This window comes from Mustela lutreola, chromosome 3, assembly GCF_030435805.1.
Source record: "Mustela lutreola isolate mMusLut2 chromosome 3, mMusLut2.pri, whole genome shotgun sequence".
NCBI classification, from domain to species: domain Eukaryota; kingdom Metazoa; phylum Chordata; class Mammalia; order Carnivora; family Mustelidae; genus Mustela; species Mustela lutreola.
Window position 1 is genome coordinate 196,276,689 of NC_081292.1, and position 20,427 is coordinate 196,297,115.

Consider the following 20,427-nt stretch of genomic DNA (forward strand, 5'->3'; position numbering starts at 1 on the left):
AAATACTTCCTCTGAGCCCCTGATTTTGCGTTAAGTACCATACGTCCTACTTGCTTCCGTACCACGTAACACATTGTACTGTACTTGTCCTTTAATTTCCCCATCAGACTCTAAACTTTGTGAGAGCAAGGAATGCCTGTCCTGGTCACCTTGGCATCTCCAATGCCTTGCATGGTTCCAGAGTCAAAGTTGCAACCAAATAAATAAATAAATAAATAAATAAAGTGGAAAGTGGAAGAGAGAAAGAAAATAAGCTAATAAACCAGAAAATTGATTAAAAATAAGCCACTGACTTTGTGTGGTTAGTGGTGAATGAAAGAAAATGTAAGAAGGCCCTATTTAAATGAAGTGGTGTGTATTTTTGTTATCAGAAGGTGTTGCAAGACAGAAGGTTGAGTTAAAGACATGTCCAAATCACCGTGTCCTTTGCTGTTCTCAGTCCTCCGCTGTCCGCCACTCTTCTCATCCCTCTTACATCTTTCTCCGGTAACACATTCTCCCGACCCCCTGACCTCCTTTCTGAGGAATTCTAGAGCAACTTATGATTAGCACCATGAGGGGAAGATAGATAAAGGAAGGATATTTTGAAGGAAGGAGTTTGCTTCTTGTGGTTTCTAGGTTTTTGTTTTTTCTGCTACAAATACCTATAGCTTAGATAGAGGAAACCTGCAGGCCTGGCTTCCCTCCCTGCTAGTGAGTAAGCCGTGAGTAGCTACCGGACTGCCCCCGCCCCCCATTTATTGTCATGTTCAGCTCTTCCTGGTCTCAGTTTTTTAGATGTGGATTATTTTTGGTACTCTAGCTATAATAATATAATGATTATCTCCTTTTTATTTTAGGCTGTTTAAACCTTTTAATATTTTTAAATGGATAACTTCCACCTTTGAGTCTTTAAACAAATACAGTTAGATATCATTGTTTCTTAATGATCATAAAACAGGTTTTTTGGGGGTTTGGGGGTTTTTTTTTTAGTTTTTGTTGTTTGTTGTTTTTTAGTGATTTGGGAAATCTTGAGGTGATCTGAGTTTAGGACTAATTGAGTAAATCTTAAAAGATTTTAAGTTTAAACTTGAACTTAATGTCGGGGATTATACTTACCAAAAAAATTTGTTTTCATGGCCTGAAGCATATTTGTTTTTAGAATGTAAAATAAAATGACCTGAATATAGATATTTTACTTATTTGGGGGATCTTTTTCTGAGGAACTAATGTTTGAGTAAGATAAAGGAAATAGGAGTAGGTTTTACATAAATTATTTTTTAGATATTTGTGTAAGAATACACTTGTCCCATTACATATGAATAGCAAAAAATGAATGGGAATAAGAGCAATAAAAGTTAAAGTTCCTCTTTTTAATTGTCCTTCCCAGTTTTCTCCTGGTCTTAGCGGGTTGTTAACCTCAAATTAAATTGAATTTTTAGAAATTTCTCTTTCCTCGTGTCTTTTGGAGAAGCCAACTAATCTTTACCTTCAGGAGGATTATACCATTTAGGTAAATGAGGACCTAGAAATAATTGTCTCTGTTCTTGTTATTGTTTGACCCTGTTAAGTGCTGATCTTGATGAATATGTCCAATTTTTTTTAACCTTGGGTTTTTTTTTTTTTTTCCTTTGTTGTTCTTTTTGCAGGAGTGGGTGAAAGGGCAGGTATGCTTATAAGGTTCATCTTATATTTTTTTTAAAAAGCAAAAAAAGGGCGCCTGGGTGGCTCAGTGGGTTAAGCCTCTGCCTTCGGCTCAGGTCATGATCCCAGGGTCCTGGGATCGAGCTCCACATCAGGCTCTCTGCTCAGCGGGGAGCCTGCTTCCTCCTCTCTCTCTGCCTGCTTGTGATCTCCCTCTCTCTCTGTCAAATAAATAAATAAAATTTAAAAAAAAATAAAAAATTTAACAAAAGCAAAAGAAATGCATAGGCAATAAAATTCTATATAGCAAACAACATAGTGTAGATATGAGCAAAGATTAATTTTTTTTAAGATATTATTTATTTATTTAACAGAGACAGTGAGAGAGGGAACACAAGCAGGGAGAGTGGGAGAGGGAGAAGCAGGCCTCCCACTGAGAAGGGAGCCCCATGCGGATCTCGATCCTAGGACTCTGGGATCATGACCTGGGCCAAAGACAGACGCTTAACAACTGAGCCACCCGGGTGCCCCAAAGATTAGTATTCTTTAACAGTGTTTCTAATCTTGAAGTAATGTGTTTTATTATCTGTGACAGTGAACTAAGAGTGGGTACTGCTCTAATACTTCTTTCCAAAGAACATTTTTCTTAAGAATAACTTGATACATTGTTAGATTTATAAAATACAACAACATAGAATATTTTCTATAACGTCACTCAGCTGCACCATTGTTTTTTTTTTTTTTCTTAAGATAGATTTATTTATTTCAGGTTTGGGGGTGGGACAGAGAGGGTGGGGAGAGAGAGTCCCAAGCAGACTCCACACTGAGTGCAGAGCTTGTATGGAGGCTCAGTCCCATGACCCAAGGTCAGGACCCCAGCCAAAACCAAGAGTGGGATACTCAACTGAATGTGCCAGTGTATTACTTTAAATGGTGGTTAGTAATTACATTGCATTAAAAAATAGTTCCTAATTCAGAATTATTTAGGGACACGCAAGTCTGAATTACGTTTATATGGAAATGACTCTAATTTATACTCTGGGTTTAAATACAATTGCATACACTTACCTTAAACATGTTACTAAAAATTTACCAAGGGGGAAAACAGTAGTTAAGGCCTTTGTTATTCACAGATCATTTTTATGAAAGTATATTAATTGCTTAAATTAATTTAACAATTTAAAGAAGCTCTACTTAATATTTTTTATGTCATTTGTCTGCTATGTAAGTCCTTTACTGTGCAGTATAGTCTTATTAGTATTCTGATGTAATGAGTGAATTAAGATTTTACTGAAAACAGGTGATATCCATTAGGCAAAATACTTATGCACATTTTTTTCTCTTGGAAAAAGCTGTCATTGAATTGATCAGAAATACTTGCAGAGTTTTGAAAAAGTTTTTAAAAGTCTTACTCTGTTTTCACAAGAATATACTACTTAAAGCTATAGGGGTCTTTATCAGCTTTAATAAGAGGAAGGCTTCTGTTTAGTCATTGGTCTCAACACCTGTTATCTGTGCTGTGTGCACAGCACTCGCAAAGGCCTCCCTAGAAGACAGGCTGGCTCTGTGATCTAGGCAGCGCATGGTCCATTTTCGCAGTAAGGGACTGGCCCGAGTTGGCTAGGACATGCCTCTTGGCATCAATGGTGTCTGTCTCCCCATCCTTTTCTTTCTTTCTGTTTTGTTTTGTTTGTTTGTTTGTTTGTTTTCTTTTTTAAAGTTTTCTTATGGACACATTTCACTGTAGGAAAAAGACATGAGATTAATGATAGAGAAACATTCTTTGTCTGCTTTATATTTTAAACACATAAAACCTCCACTGACTTCTTTTGCCTTTTTTGTTTTTCTCTCTCTTTTTCTGCACAAGCACTCCTATCTGGACAGGGAAACCTCCCTTCTTCTGAGAAACATTGCAGGAAAACCTTCTCATTTGCTGACCAAGGTGATACTACTTCTTTCCACCTGCATGTAAATATTTATTGTCTTTCAGGTAGAATATAATTTCTGGTTTTGATTGTGTTCTCAGATTTCCTAGATTATGCTTTCTTATTTCAGCATCTTTGTTGTTATAGTTATTTTTTTCTCTTACTGAAGTAATTATTTATGATCTTAATGACTTAAGATACAATGACTTAATATTCTACTCTCAATATCCAAAAATACTGTAAATATTGTAAATACCTGGCCATCTTCCCAAGTATGTTGCACTTTTTCTAGTTTAACACTTTATTTTAAAGTCTAAAAACGTTGCTCTAATTTAAACTTTTATTACTAGTGGTTATCTATCCATGCTGTGAGTTTCTTTAGCAGATTTTGTTTTCTAATTCATGCTTGTATTATAAATTAAAATATTTATATAAGCAGAATCTTACTTTACAGTAGCTTAATCAAATTGGAAGAGAAGACTGCAGTTTTAATTTCTCAGTTATCCGCTCTCAGAATGGTTTCAGTCAGTCCAACAGGATTTTCACTGGGCTAATATTTTACATCAATTTAAAATTGTTTAGCCATTGTCATTATTAACTAAGCAGTAACAAAGTAGGGAAGCTAAATAGATTCTGACCTCTTTTCATGTCATGTTTTTATTTCATTATCGTATTTAAATGTTAAATTCAAGAATATTGGACTTGGTTATAGATATTTACTTTGGAATATAATGGTAATTATGGGTAATGTCTATAAGTTATTATTATGTCTAAGGTTTTTTTTTTAATTTATTAAGGTTATAAATTTTTGAAAGAGGGTATTAAGACTATGACTAAAACCTCCCTGAGAAGCAGCTCAAAGAGAAGACCCAAGAGACATCTTGCTTTCTCTTGCTTGAGTTTCTCTTTAAAGTAGATCTAGAAACAGCTTAAGATTAGGGAAATGTAGAAGTCTAAGTGAATAATAGCCATATTATACTTTATAATCATAGCAAAAGTCTTTCTTTTCCTCAGCTCCTCCTCTTTACTCTCTTTTTCCCTGCAATTTGCACTGATGACTTCAAGTAGGATCTCTGTTCTAGATAAGATCTCTCTACCTAAGAGCAGTATATTTCCTGGTCACTCAGGTATTTCTTGGAAGATTACCAGGATTTTACCAGCACCTCCAGTCCCACAGATCTCTAGCTTCCTTACCTACATTCACCCTGCTGCCTCACAATTTATATCCTTCTTGTGACATTGCTGTTTCTATTCAGAATGCTGCTACTCTCCTGGTTACCAAGGTGTAAGCCCTCTACCATCCATGGTGCCTTTTTTCTTCTCAGTTGAAGAAAGCTCTATTGAAGAATTTGCAGGATTAAATTCACTCATCCATTTTGTTCCCATTGCCACCACCCTAAAATAGCTCCTAACCTCTTATCAGAGCTACCACACTGGTCTCTACATTCTCACCTTCCCTTCCTCCAGTCCATTTTGTACACTGCTCTCAGATGTAATAGTTTTACCATTTCCATTGTTTATTTATTGAACAAATATTTGCTGAGTCATGTATTATCCTGGGGCTGGGATATATGGACATATTCTGCCTCCCTCAGAAGCTCACAGTCTGCTTAGGAAGATAGATAAAAAATATTAATGGGCAAGTGTAAACAAATTTAAATCATGTTAAGAGCTGTGGAGGAAGCAAAGGTTCATTAGGGAATACTGGGGAGGGTACTAGGGGTACATTTCCTTTAAATGGTAAGATCAGAAAAGGCCCTTCTAAGGGGGTGCTATTTAACCTAAAGGTTGGGGGCTGAAAAGGCAGCTTGAAGGTGAAGGTTAGCATTCCATGTAGATAGATAAGCCCAGGGAGAAGAATTTGGCAGGTTTGAGAAGCTGAGAAAAGGCTATGTTGCTGGAGCCACAGTAGTTGAATGAAGGTAGGAGTGAGTGTCTTGATTTGAGGTTGGAGAAGTAGGCAGGAACCAGATTATTCAAGGTGCGCTAAGGACTTTGTATTTTTTTCTAAATGAAGTGGCAGACTGTTGAAGAGAATAACTTCATCCATTCAACAGATACTTCAATACCTACTATGTTCACTACCCTGGAAATATAGCAGTGAACAATACGAAGTTCCTACCACAGGGAGAGTTTTTCTTTGCAAGTTATGGGTAAATGCAGTCAGTAATTTCTCATCTCCATGTGCCCAAGAGACAGTAATACCAACTGCGGCACCAGCCATCCCTGCTTGGATCCACTCTTCTCCCATTACCCAAGTGTTGGAATTGCTGGTGTGTGTAGCCACCATCTGGCTCCAGCTTCCTCCTACATACTACCCTGCTTATACATATGAAATTTGAGCAGGAATGTGATTCACTAGCATAGAACCTAAACATTTAGGCTAGGATGGGGCATGGAGCCAAGGAGGTAGCAGAAATTCCTAAATAACCCAAACTATAGGAGCCTGTCAATGTCAGTGCCCTCAATACCAGGGCACTTGGTTGTTTTGAAACTAAATGGATTTACACGTCTTACATGCCATCTGTGTGGCAGTCTGGCTCCCCTTACCCAGAAAGCATGGTACCCCAGTTACCCATCTCTGATACACACTTTTCCAAACTAAGACATTGTAACACCCAGTAGTTAGTACACAATAGAATGAACATAGTAGCACTGTGCCTAGGCCAGAGCACCAAAAAGATGTTTGGTTTTTTTTCCTATCCAAAATCCAGTTGTTACTATACCACTATTAATGAAATAACTATCCCACATATAGCTCTGAGCTGGGAACCTCTAAAAACAGTGCCAACCAGTTTCTTCTAGGAATGGCATTAGTACTATAAATGGGTACAGTGGGCAAAGGACATACTGCTGATTGGTGCCCTTAAATCTCTGGTTACTCTTCTAAATGCCTTTCCTAACCTCTTCATCTCACAGTGCATTTTCTTATCATCCTTCACTCCTCTACCCTGCGTTATTTTTTTTTTCCCCATAGGATTTGTCCCTGACTAACCACACATCTATTTCTTTATTGTTTTGTCTCTTATGAAATGTAAGCTCCTGCAGTCAGACCCAAACCTTCAGTCTCAACACACATCTGTCACAGAATGGCCCTTTAGTAACCTTCGAGAACTGTTGTAATGTTAACCACCATTTTCTTTGCTTCAGAGAAGTTATAAAAATGCTATTATGTTACTGTAAGTCTTTCATTTTTTGACAAGTGGTTTTAATTTACTGCTATCCCATTCGTTTATGCTGTACCTTTATGACATAGTGGAGAGAGCAAGTAGTCAGTCATTTGGTAACTGCCTGTATGATCTTAGAAAGATTAGTCTTTCTGAGCCTTAGTTCATCAGTACAATGTATATAATAGTGATATTGGCCTTGCATTATTGGGAATTAAATGAGATACCATGTGTAACACACCTCATTGTGTGTGGTAAGCTTTAGATGTTCAGTTGTTTGTTCTCTTCTCAATGAGAATCTTTTTCATTGTCAGGGAAGTAAAGTAATTATTTTGGCTCTAAGTAATTTTATAGAGTAGAGCATTTAATTGGCAGTGAACTAATTACCACTCCGAGTTTTCTTTGAACCTTTTAAAATTGATATAACTTTTTATTGTTGTAAAATGTGAAATAAACTACATCCTACAGAAACTGTTAATTCATTTTGAGCCCCTTAATTTCAGCTGGATTTGTTCTGAACCAACAAAGCCTTAATAATTTCTTGGTTGAAGAAATTCACTGGCCGTCTCTTAGCAACTGTCACTCTTTCTATCAGTATTCTAATTTTTACACTCAAGAGAGTGCTTTAACACTTTGTAACCACAGCATTGGCTTTCATTTAATCATAAGATCTTCACTGAGTTTTTGTTCTTTATGTAAATTTGAGGAGACTTGGCATTTGATGGTTAGTGATAGCTGCGCAGGAGTTTTTCAGGTAGAAAATGGGTTGTCTTTTGCTCTTTTAAGAGACAGGGTAGAAGAGAAAGTTGTTTTACGTGTGAGATATCTTTTACTTATGTTGAGGATGACTGAGGAACAGACAATGTGAAGAAAAGGATAGTCAGAAGATACGGGGGCTGAAGACTTAAGACCTTGAGGTTGTCTGCATTACCAAAAAGAGGAGAACATGAGATGAATAAAGCTTTGTTCTTTGTATTGAAATTAGGCTGCAGACATTGAACATAGACTTACATTGCCTTAATAAGTAAACTATCAAGTATCTTCTTCCTGTACAGTCTAATCACATCAACAAAGATTTATTGATCTTGCATGCTATATGAGCTTAAAACAATTTCTTCCTCTCCTGGGTTGTAATGGTTAAAAGTAAAGGTACGAATATATCTACCATGGTAATGTAGGTAAAGGTCAAACTTTCTGAGAAACAGGTTATCCATGGGAAGCATAAAACACTATGACTCTTGCAATTTGATACAAGTATTTCTATTTTCAGTTCTGCTCCGGTGATGATATTCAGACTCTAAAAGTAAGAAGTATCTTGATCAGTTGTTTCTTCAAAAAGCTTCTAGCAAATATCATCCTTGTTGATAAACTGGAGAAGAATAAACTAAAATTTGCCTATGCTGAAATTAAGCACATAGCTCCTAAATTTGAATTTGGTAACACTTTTAAAACAGATCAATTTATGTAGTTACTAAAGAGTATTATTTTGAGCAAATGAAAGAGCTAAATTTGGATGTTAAAATAGCCCCACCTAGGTGCTTTCCAAAAAGATGGTTTCGTATTGATGGCTAGGAAATCCAATTTGTTTAATGTATGTTAAATGGTTGCACTGAATCTCTTGTTTCTTTAATCCTTTCTTCCACCATGTCAGCCTTTTTCCTGCTACCCTGTAGAACAGAAACTTAGTTTAAACTAATCTTAAAATTAAATGACTTTTTATATCAGTCCTTCAGAAGATAGCACTGGTTGTGTTCTGTTGTATTTGGCAAATAATATTACAATAAAATGGGAGTGTGAAAGTACTATTTTTATATTTCTAACCAATATCAGAATGTAATTATTTAAATTTGTATATGTCTTTTTAAAATAAACTGAATTCTGGGGCGCCTGGGTGGCTCAGTGGGTTAAGCCTCTCCCTTCGGCTCAGGTCGTGATCCCAGGGTCCTGGGATCAAGCCCCACATTGGGCTCTCTGCTCAGTGGGAAGCCAGCTTCCTCCTCTCTCTGTGCCTGCCTCTCTTCCTACTTGTGATCTCTGTCTGTCAAATAAATAAATAAAATCTTTAAATAAATAAATAAACTGAATTCTTTTAGAGCAGTTTTAGATGCACAGTAAATTGGAGGGGAAGGTACAGAGATTTCCCATATACTACCTGCCCCCACAAGTGCATAGCCTCCCTGTAATCAGCATCCCACACCAGAGTGGTATATTCGATACAACAGACGAACCTTTCTTGACACATCATTATCACCCAGAGTCCACAGCTTACATTAGGGTTCCCTCTTCATGTTGTTCATTCTGTGGATTTGCACAAATGTGTAATGTCATGTCCTACAGCGCGTCAGGCAGTATAGCTTCGCTCCGACAAAAGTGCTGTGTTCCACCTAGTCATCCCTCCTGCTCCCCAGCCCCTAGCAACCATAATCTTTTTACCATCTGCATAGTTTTGCCTTTTTCAGAACGTCATATTGTTGGAATCATACAGTATGCAGCCTTTTCAGATTGGCTTCATTCACTTAGTGATGTGCATTTAAGTTTCCTCAGTGTCTTTCCATGGCTTGATCATTTCCTTTTAGCACTGAGTAATATTCCATTGTCTGGATGTAGCACAGTTTACCATTCAGCTCCGGAAGGCTCTCTGCGTTGCTTTTAAGTTTTAGCAATTAGGAGTAATGCTAGAAGCATCTGTGTGCAGATTTCTGGGTGGAGGGAAGTTTTCACCTCCTTTGGGTAGATCTTAAGGAGCTTGATGACTGGATCATATTGTAAGAGCATGTTTGTTTTATTAGAAACCACCAAACTATCTTCCAGTGTGGCTCTGTCGTTTTTCATTCCCACCGGCAATGTATGTGAGTTCTTGTTGATCCTCTATTTCACCAACATTTGATGTTTTCAATTTTTGGGATTTTGGCCATTTTAATAGGTTGTATAGTGATAGCTCGTTTTAATTTGATGTTCCCTAAAGATATATGATATTGAGCATCTTTTCATGGGCTTATTTGCTATCTGTATACCTTCTTTGGTGAGTTGTTTGTTCATGACTTTTACCTGTTTTTTAAATGGGTAAATTTTTTTAAATGGCTAAATTAAATTTTAAGTTTCTTTGAATATTTTAGATAGTCTTTTATCAGATAAGTTTGATAAATTTCAAATATTTTCTCCTAGTCTATAGCTTTTTCAGCTACTCTTTTGAGTATTTTTCTCTTAAAAATATTCTTGGCTTGGGGGATTTTTTTTTAATTTCTGCAGAATAATTACAAGGCTATAAAAGAATTTAGCCTTTTAGAATTTCATGTTTATATTCCACATACACAAAGCATTGATTTTATGTATCAGTCTTTCCTTATCAGACTTCGAGATTTAAATTTGCCTTTCAGAGACATGAAGTAAAACTTGAAAATATGCCTTGATAAATTTTTCCTTTCTGTAACAGCCGTTCATACTAATACAAAGATGTGTCAAATGAGCCATGAGAAACAGAAGGTCATTATCCTATTGAGAAGACATTCATGAAGCTCCTGCTTCCCTTTTTCTCTTCAAAAACAACAACAACAACAAAAACAACAAAACAGTCAACTGGTTTCATGAAACCACTGGGAAATGATAGTATTCAAAATTCCTTTCTAGAGTAGTGCTATACTCATCAGAAACACCGGGTTTGGTAATTAAACTAACAATGATTTGTTTATCTAAAACGAATTATTCCAGAAACTGAGAGTTTTAATGACAGTAGCATAGTGATCTCATTTGTATAGCCTGCATTAAAAAGAAAAAAAATTATTTTACAATACACAGGCAACATATTTTATAATTATGTTATTTGTTTGCATAAAGGTGATACAATGATTTGATTTTTTAATCAAATGAATACATCTATAACAGTTTTAAGAATCAAGTCTTACCTTACCCCTTCCATTGTTAAAATAAAGTTCTTTGTTCTCTGTCTAATTGGGTTTACAGATAGTATTTCCACACCTTGGTTATGATGTTAATTCACTGGCTCCTCTCATTGAAAAGGATCCGATTTCTGGCAAACAAGCTCCACTGTCTTTCTAACTACTTACTGTTTTCTCATTCTATTCTATCGTAGTAACTACTAAGCTTGAAATGAAGGAAGATAGCTTAGAGTGTGAAATGGATGGCTTTTAATCATAATCCAGAGCAGATAAAAGTAGCTGATATAACTAGATCTTTCTTTTGTTTTAAGTCTTATGTTAAATATAGGAATATGTAAGATGGCAGTGTATATTTTCCTTAGATGTTTTCAAGAGTAATCAAAAACTTAGAGTTGGAAAGTAATCCTTCATACAAAGTGAAAATTTACTTATATGAGTTTTTCTCAACTGAAGATTAAGACTACAGTGTACAATGGCCTATTGCTGGAAAGTACAAGTAAGTACTGGTGTTACAATACTATATGTTATTTTAGGAAAAAGTAAATGGTATAATTATAGTTCTTGATAATTTTATTACTATTTATAATCTAAATTTTATATAGAAGTTACTAGAAGTTAAATATTTGGAAAATTATATTTAGCATTTAAAAATTTCATCAGTGAATTAATAGAAACAAATTTGAGTTTACTAACATGAGACATTGATTATATTGTGTACTTTTCAAAGCAGAATGAAGCCCAGAGTATAATGCAGACTTCTCTCTTTGCATTAGTATATTGATAAGAACATACCTGTATTTTTTATTAAGGATTTTTTATGTGGTTGCAAAGAAATAAATTGACTTTTTTCTGCTGTTTGATGATGATAATACATTTTCAGTATAATAAAACAAAACATTGGTATGCAGAAGATTGCCCGTGCTTCAGAGGCAGGTATAAATTCTGAGTCGAGGGACTGCAGGTATGGCAAAGTGGAGGCCAGCACATAGCCCATTATACAGTCCCTTTTTCTCCGTTCTGAAATTCATCTGCTTCAGATTGACAGAATCAAACTCATTAATTTGCTATATCACAGATTTCTTTTTCTCTGGAAGATGGAATCTAGTCTTACTATTAGAGATCTTCAAGTCTGCATCTTAGAAATTTTCCTTTGCACTATGTCTGTTCTCACTTTGTGAATAGGGTTATTTTTTAAATGTGCTCTCTCTGTAAGTATCTGAAGTTATATTCCTGAAATTCAATACTGGCAACATCCTTAAGATAAAAAGACTTACCAGAAATTCTCATTGTTTCAGCATTAGTTTATCTGCAGTGCTTTGTGTTCACAGGAAGAACAGGCTGCAAAATTGAAAGCTGAGAAGATCAGAGTTGCCCTGGAGAAGATTAAAGAGGCACAAGTGAAAAAGGTGATATTTGGGCTTTTTCCTCATTTGGGATTTTTTTTTATCAGTTTTTATCAGATTTATAAAGATTTACCTTGTTTATATAACATATCTTGAAGATACAGAAAGATAGAGGGATATTTCTTCCTAATAATATTTTTCACTTAATGTTTTTTGTAGATAAAATGTTTAGAAAGAAATATTTTTCTGTTTTAAATTCTTTTAAAAAAGTAAAACAAAATTGTCTTATTATAATCTTAAACCCGTTGTTATACTTTCAGAAATGCTTTCCATTTGTTTAGATGTGTTATTTGATACCTAAATTTAGATGCAAGCATCTTTCTTGCATAATAAGATCATTTGTGTTTTAATTTATATTTAACTAAGAACATTACTCAATGTTACTTGATATTAGAAGAAATTTCTAGAATGCCTAGTTTTTGGTTTGTATTTAATTTCCTTTTTACCTGTTATAGTTGGTGATTAGAGTCCACATGTCTGACGATAGTTCTAAAACAATGATGGTGGATGAGAGGCAGACAGTGAGACAAGTGCTGGATAACCTAATGGACAAATCCCACTGCGGTTATAGTTTAGACTGGTCGCTGGTAGAAACCATCTCTGAATTACAAATGGGTTAGTAATCTAATTGCTTCATTTACTTTTTAATTTCTATGCAATCCTAACAGTGTTCATGTTAACTAAAGCACTTTGAGTCATCTTTTTTGCCCCTCTATATATAGCCTTAGCTTTTTACATTATCTTTTTTTCCTCTTAAGTATTTTGAGATTTCTTTGGATACAAGATCATTTCCAGTTCACTTCAAATCTTCTTATGGCTGAAACAGTTTTTTTTTTTTTTAAATAACGAAATACTTTTTCCCTTCAAATTACTGCATAGACAGACACATTTACTAAGACCATTTTGTTTATTCATATTTGTTCCAAATTTCTTTAACCAGCATTTGACTTTCAGGGAAAACATAAAACCTATGTTTTTTATTTTTAGCTAGATGTACTAAATCTTAAATTCCTGTGGTTTGTAGTTTAGCGTGGTATTCTCTAGTTTTAAAAATTCCTCATTTTTAATGCCATAATTGACTCTTAAAAGTTTCCTTATTATAATGTGTGATTATGGCAATTGTTATTTTATTAGGTATTGTTGATTCTGTAATCAATGTCAACTTTATATTTTATTTTAAAAAGTATTTGCATTGCTCTTAGTACCTATATATTTAAATATTTCACAGTGGTTTCCAGAGAAATAAAAATTTAATAACCCTTTTGTCTCAGAGCACACATATATAGCCCCCAGAAACTAAAACATGTTATTAGTTTATTAACACGTATAAAATGTATTCTAATAATACTCAAAACTATTCTTAGAGAATTAGAAAGGTTTGAGTTCAGAGACGTGGCATCATGACACACAGAAAATGTTTGAATACTAATTTTGGGAATATGTCTATGGCTGTAAGTTAAAGACCCATGTATATAATATTTCTCTACTCCCTTTTATGTAATTGGCTACAGTGTCTTTTTTCTTTTCTTAAGATTTTTATTTTTTTATTTTAGAGGGAGAGAGAGAGCAGGAGCTGGGGGAGAGGGAGAAGAGGAATCCGAGCTCTGCTGGGCAGGGAGCTGAAGGGAGGGGCTCAGTCCCAGGAGCCTGAGGTCATGACCTAAGTTGAAGGCAGATGGTTAACTTGCTGAGCAATCCGGGCACCCCTGGTTTTTGGGTTTTTTCAGGGGTGGATGGGAAAAAGCTAAAGGCTGAGGAAGACCTAACAGAAAACCTAGATTTTAGTCCTAATTTTTCTATGTAGCAGTTGTGTGACTTTGCTAAAATCCATTAACACAGTGGGCACGTTTCCATATTTGTAAATAGAGGGAAGACTGGATCATTTCTAAGGACTAAGAGCCAGAATGTCGAGTAAAATTCTGTGATTCTGCTTGGAATTACTTCACAAGGTTCAGGTCTTTGATGCAGCTCTGATGAATATTAACAAAATATTGATATTTTATCTTGGGACAGAGAGAATCTTTGAAGACCATGAAAACTTGGTTGAAAATCTTCTTAATTGGACAAGAGATAGCCAGAACAAGCTTATATTTATGGAACGTATAGAAAAATATGCACTTTTCAAGAACCCACAGGTGAGGCCAATATCTTACAGAGGTCATGATTTCTAAATATTCATCTTATATTAGTCTGTTACTTTTAAGTTAATAGAGCTAAAAAACTGGCAACCTCCTGGTTGGGGTGTTGCGGTTGCAAAACCCCATGGGAACATTTACTACTGCTGAGGTGGAAGGTCTGCTGGACCCCAGGTGTCAGACCTCAAAGAAATTACCCGCCACCCAGAGCCAGATGGCATGAGCCCTTGGGGCAGCAGAAGTGACTCCAGGGAGTTAGCAGGTTTTTGCTTTTTGTAATCCAGCCTGTTGAACCCAGCTTTTTACTGGGTGAGCTTCTCATCCATCAAAGAAAAGTACTTACGTGTTTTAAGTTCTCTACTTCCTCCATTTATCCAGTTGACACTTTAATATCTTTTTTTAATCTCAATAACTTTGATTATAAATGTTTCCACATTTAATATATGTTACCTTGATTTGTTTGGCATCTGTTTATTCCAGAATAATGTTTGAGTTAACAATTAGTAGTACACAAATATTTTATAAAAAATCAGTAGGTGAAAAAGTAGTATTAAAAAGTAGTAATGAAAGATAGTAGCAGTGTTAAAAGTATTAAATATCCTTCAGACAGCTTAATCATGACATATCTTTACTGAATGATTTTAGTTAAGTAATACACATTTGGGAATATCAATAGACTTTTTTTTTAAGATTTTATTTATTTATTAGAAGGCATGAGAGGGCAGAGATCAGAGGGAGAAGCAGACTCCCTACCGCGCAGGGAGCCTGATGTGGGACTCAGTCCCCGTATTCCAGGATCATGACCCAAGCCAAAAGCAGTTGCTTAACCAACTGAGCCACTAGGCACCCCTACCAATAAATTTTCTTATAGGTGATTGGAAAAAAGTATTTTATAAAGCGCTAATTGTTAGAATTCAGATTTTAGTCAAGGCAAGCAAGTAATATTATGATAGTCTCAGAGAATTAGGGATTTCTTTTTTCAAAGCCAGAACATAAATTAAGTGTTCTGCATCTGGGTCAGTTAAGCTTAGCATATTTTAAGGAAATTTACCTTACTTATTGTGCTTAATTTATAAACTTTTCAGGTCCCTTCATTAGTTGTACATAACATTTGTCAGCTGTTGGATGTAGTATCATCTCAGGATTTGGGGGAGGTCAGTTTATGGAATAACTCAAGATAATGGCTAAAGTAAAGAGAAGCCAGCCTTAAGCATTTTAGCAATGATGCTCAGGCACAAGTTAATGTTCAAAGCAGTAATCCTGTCATTCTATAAAGGCAGACACAGTTGCCGTATCTCTAGAAGGAATCATATATGCACCTGTGCCAAGGGACACAAACCTGTGGATTTAACTTTCCTTTATTTATTTTTCCAGAATTATCTTCTGGGGAAAAAGGAAACTGCTGAGATGGCAGATAGAAACAAAGAAGTGCTGTTGGAGGTATGACTCTTCAGTTCCCCCACCCCCTTTTTTCCTGCACATTACATATTAAAATATTAAGTACCTTTTTTGAAGTCAAGTATGTCAATGCTATATATTCACAATTACACTTGGAACTAGAGAAGCCTATATTCCTCCATAGCCTGGGGGGAAGAGTTCAGCTGTGTGAATGTTAAACCACTGAAGAACCTCTTAAAACTGTTATTTTTATTAGGGAGGGCACGGATTGCATGGAACACTGGGAGTGGTGGAAAGACAATGAATACTGTTACGCTGAAAAGAAATAAACAAACAAACCAAAAAAAAAAAACCCTGTTATTTTGCCAAGTAATGTATTAGGGGACTAAGAAGAGTCATGAGCTGTTAGGGGCAGACAAGTGGGGGAAAGGGCTAGTCAATGAAGGACATGATTGTGGTGCTTTATTTGCTCACCCAAGAGAAGTTTGAATATACTAGTAATTACAAAGTATTTCAAGCTTTAATTTAAATAACCCAATTTAAAAAATCATAACCATTTAAATACATATTTACATCCCCTTATTTTAATAAACTAAATTCAAATATAATTCAGTTTTTAGCTTTTTGGCCTTTGCCGATTTTAGAGAACTAAAATCAAAGAAGGTAGTATGTTTGAAAACCAGAATAAATTCTTAGCAACAAGGCGATTAGGAAGATGAAGATCAGCACTCAACTTTTCATAGTGATAATAGCTACAGTTAAAAATCTTCTTTATTCTTGGTTTCTCTGTACTTTGGGAAAAGATAAGTTAATTTAGGCTCAAAATGTCCCATGTTAATATTTAATGAGGATTTCTGTTTTTTTTTTTTTACCAACTATATGGTTGATTTTCAGTTACGTTTTTATCTTAGACATTAGAATTCATAATTTTTTTTTTTAAAGATTTTATTTATTTATTTGACAGAGAGAGATCACAAGTAGGCAGAGAGGCAGGCAGAGAGAGAGAGGAGGAAGCAGGTTCCCTGCTGAGCAGAGAGCCCGATGCGGGACTCGATCCCAGGACCCTGAGATCATGACCTGAGCCGAAGGCAGCGGCTTAACCCACTGAGCACCCAGGCGCCCTAGAATTCATAATTTTGAGTTTTGTTTACATTCCTTTCAAATTAGTTTGGGGTTTTTTTGTTTTTTATTTTTGTTTTGTTTTTGGTTTTTTTGACAGCACCAGTAGGCAGAGAGGCAGGGGGGGGGGCGGGGAACCAGGCTCCCCGCCGAAGGAGAGGGCCCAATGCGGGGCTCTATTCCAGGACCCTGGGATCACGACCTTAGCCGAAGGCAGCGGCTTAACCCACTGAGCCACCCCGGCGCCCCCTTTCAAATTAGTTTTAAATATTTAAAAAATAAATGTCCTCTTTGTTTTAGAATCATGTAAATTGATAGTTTTAAATTGTGAGCGTTTACTCATTTAGCATGTTGCTTTTTTAAAAAAAAAAATTTAGTTTGACAGCTAATCTAAATGTGTTGTTAATTTGGAGAATTAGTCCATGCTTTTGTTAACTCTGACACTAAATTTAGTGTTACTGTGCTCTGCAGATGCATTTAGACCCTGTTGTATGCAGCTCAGCTGACAACTCAACTCAGATTCTTCAAAACAATGTTAAGGAAAAGTTCATAAGGACTGCCATAGTGGTTTCAAAATGGATTTATATGATGTTTAGAATACAGAGTTCTAATTGAGGCAATAGTAGCAGTGTAACCTTATTACCAAAGCCACTTCTGTGGTTTAATTATAGTATGAACTTCACAGGAATAAACACAATTTTTTTCTGAGGATCCAAAGATCGCATGTTTTTCCAAATCTTCTTCTTCTTTTAGGAATGTTTTTGTGGAAGTTCTGTAACTGTGCCAGAAATTGAAGGAGTCCTGTGGTTGAAAGATGATGGCAAAAAGTCCTGGAAAAAGCGTTATTTTCTCTTGCGAGCATCTGGTATCTACTATGTCCCTAAAGGAAAGGCAAAGGTGTGTCCCTGTGCTGACTTTTGAGCTTCCTCATTATGACAGTTGATTTTAATTTGTAGTTAAGTATGCCGACAAGATGAATCCAGGCACTGATTTATTTCAGTTCTTTTTTTGTTTCTCAAAGATTTTATTTACTTATTTGTCATAGAGTAAGAGAGAGAGCACAAGCATGGAGAGTGGCAGGCAGAGGGAGAAGCAGGCTCCCTCCTGAGCAAGGAGCCTGATGCGGAATTCCATCCAAGGACCTTGGGATCATGACCTGAGCCAAAGGCAGACACTTAACCAACTGAGCTACTCAGCTGTCCCTTGTTTCAACTCTTGTAGGACACACAGAATATTGCTTTGCTTTGTTTATTGATCTGTTATAAAGAAGAAGAAACCTGGAAGTGTTTGCTCTCTGGTCACTCATTGGGCCCATTTCAGTTCTCTTGGCACATTTGAAATCGTGCTTTTATTTATTATTTTCAGAACTTCTGTCAGAGTAGTTTTGGCTTGTTACTGTTTGGGGAGCTTTCTGGGATTACAGGCATTTCCACTCTGCTTGGATAATAGCTCCTGCTGAGGGACCCCTTGGTAGAGGCCATTTCTGTGCTTGGCGGGACCTGCACTGTTTTAAGCGCTTTATAGCATCCTCTCCTCCAGGCTTTACCACCCTCCCAAGAGGCATATTTTGTTGCCTCTTTAAGGTGAGGAAGCCCTGACTTTAGAATCATTGTACTTGAGCTATCCATTATGAGCACTGAACTATATGATATTTTCTTATTTTTTTCCAGAGTTCTACTATATTTTATTTAATATACTATATCATATTTAAAGTCTCCTTAAATGCCACCCTTTCCAAGCAAGTCTGTGTTCATTGTGAATGGCAGACAGTAAGTGAGAGGACTGCTTTTTTGTTGTATCCTGGGTTAAAGAAGGAACATTTTTAGAGAATCTCACTGTCTTGTCATCTGCCACTAGCAACTGTTACCAGGTATGATATTTGCTTGTTTATACATTATTGTTAATTCCGTCTTATGGGTATTTTTATCTTAGGTCTCTCGGGAACTGGTGTGCTTTCTCCAGCTGGATCATGTCAATGTTTATTACGGACAGGATTACAGGAACAAATACAAAGCACCTACAGATCATTGTCTGGTGCTCAAGGTAAACACATTTCCTTTTTAGGAATTTTAATTGATGTTAGGCATAGAGTGAGTTATTGCACATTTTAGAATAGTTTAGAATAGCTCTATCAAGTGTACTGTTTTTGCTTTTTCTATAGGCTTTTAAAGGAATGGTGAAGAATGGTAAGGAAAAGAAGTATATGCTCACACCGCAGCTGACCTCTACCTAAATAGCGCTAATTAGATTTATGCTGATAAAGACAACATTTTAAAATTCAAGATAATTATGGAGATGATTATATTTTTCTCATTGGCTCTGTTCTTGTCACCTCTTGGTAACTACTTAGGTCTCCATGTTTGTATCATGTCAGTTGGGTTTGGGGTTTTGAGGTGGAGTTTTTGATTGCTTTGATAAAAATAAAAATGCCATTGTAATGGTGCCCCTTTATTAAATAATCCTTTTTTGGAGAATACCACTGTATCATTTAGGTTACAGCAGCAAATAATTTTCTAAAAGTCATTACAAAATAGCTTAATCTGGCAGTTTTGAAAATTAAGTCCAAGCTCCCCTAGGAATCCCAGACTTTGTCAAAGGGTCTGTGATGTCAAAATTATTATTCCAGTAATGCTGAGATGTTACTTGCCTTTTATACTCATTCTCTCAAAATTGTATAGTGGAGTTTCCTGGGAGATTACATGATATGATCATGATATCTTTGCTCTCTTGGGTAGTGGAAAAAATATTTGTATATTCTCGTATTTTAAATTTTTCATAGTTGTAATCTTCATCAATAGTAAATATCAGTAGACATAGTAGATGTAAACCATATATGTTTTCACATATACTTGGTGTGGGGCATATCCTTATAACCCGAAGATAGCAAGAGTTGGTTACTTCGGTGGTTCAGGGTTGTCAGTAAGAAACCAAATTCTTTCCTTCTTTCCCTGCTCCATCTTCTTCGCGTCAGCTTGTCTTCAGACTGGCTCACCACACACTTGCAGGTGACCACTGCAGTGCTAGGCATCACATGGATGATGGATCCATGCGGTGGATTTAGCAAAATCCAGCAGAAGAGGAGGGACTGTTTCTCCCTATCTTTGTCTCTTTCCAGCAGAAGAGGAGGAACTGGTTCTCCCTGTACTTGTCCCGGGCCCTCCTCTTGAGAGTCATTGGCCTGAGTACATGCCCACTGTTTTTTTAAATTATTTTTTAAATTGAAGCATAATTAACATTGTAGTAGTTTCGGGTGTATGATGTAATTAATTCAACAATTTTTACATTTCTCAGGGCTCATCAAGATACATGTGTACCCTTCATCTGTTCTATTTCATCCTTTCATCCACCCTCCCCACACCCCCACCCCCCCACACCCCTTCACCCCACCACCCTGCCCTGGCTCATCACCAGTTCATTGTATTTAAGAGTGTAGTTTTGTTCTCTTTTTCTCCTTTCTTCATTTGCTTTGTTTCTTAAATTTCACAGATGAGTGAAATCATATGATTATTGTCTGACTGACTTATTTCACTTAGCATTATACATTCTAAGTTCATCTCTGTTGTTGCAAATGGCAAGATCCCCCTTTTTTTTTTTTTTTAAGATTTTATTTATTTATTTGACAGACAGAGATCACAAGTAGGCAAAGAGGCAGGGTGGTGGTGGGGGGAAAGCAAGCTCCCTGCTGAGCAGAGTGTCCAATGCGGGACTCGATCCCAGGACCCTGGGATCATGACCCGAGCTGAAGGCAGCAGCTTAACTGA

The 20,427-nt window shown here is 36.1% G+C and overlaps 1 protein-coding gene across 7 annotated transcripts in view; it reads left to right on the forward strand.

Annotated features, from left to right (window-relative positions):
- The window catches only part of RAPH1 (Ras association (RalGDS/AF-6) and pleckstrin homology domains 1), a 115,224-nt gene that overhangs the window by 58,727 nt on the left and 36,070 nt on the right, over nt 1-20,427 (forward strand). For 5 of the 7 annotated variants that reach the window (XM_059168310.1, XM_059168309.1, XM_059168312.1 and 2 more), the window contains 7 exons: nt 3,491-3,565; nt 11,940-12,017; nt 12,470-12,629; nt 14,028-14,149; nt 15,524-15,589; nt 17,420-17,563; nt 18,599-18,709. In XM_059168310.1, the coding sequence (XP_059024293.1) occupies nt 3,491-3,565; nt 11,940-12,017; nt 12,470-12,629; nt 14,028-14,149; nt 15,524-15,589; nt 17,420-17,563; nt 18,599-18,709 (756 nt within the window). The remainder of the gene's footprint in view (nt 1-3,490; nt 3,566-11,939; nt 12,018-12,469; nt 12,630-14,027; nt 14,150-15,523; nt 15,590-17,419; nt 17,564-18,598; nt 18,710-20,427) is intronic. The other 2 variants (XM_059168311.1, XM_059168313.1) reach the window with 1 other exon arrangement.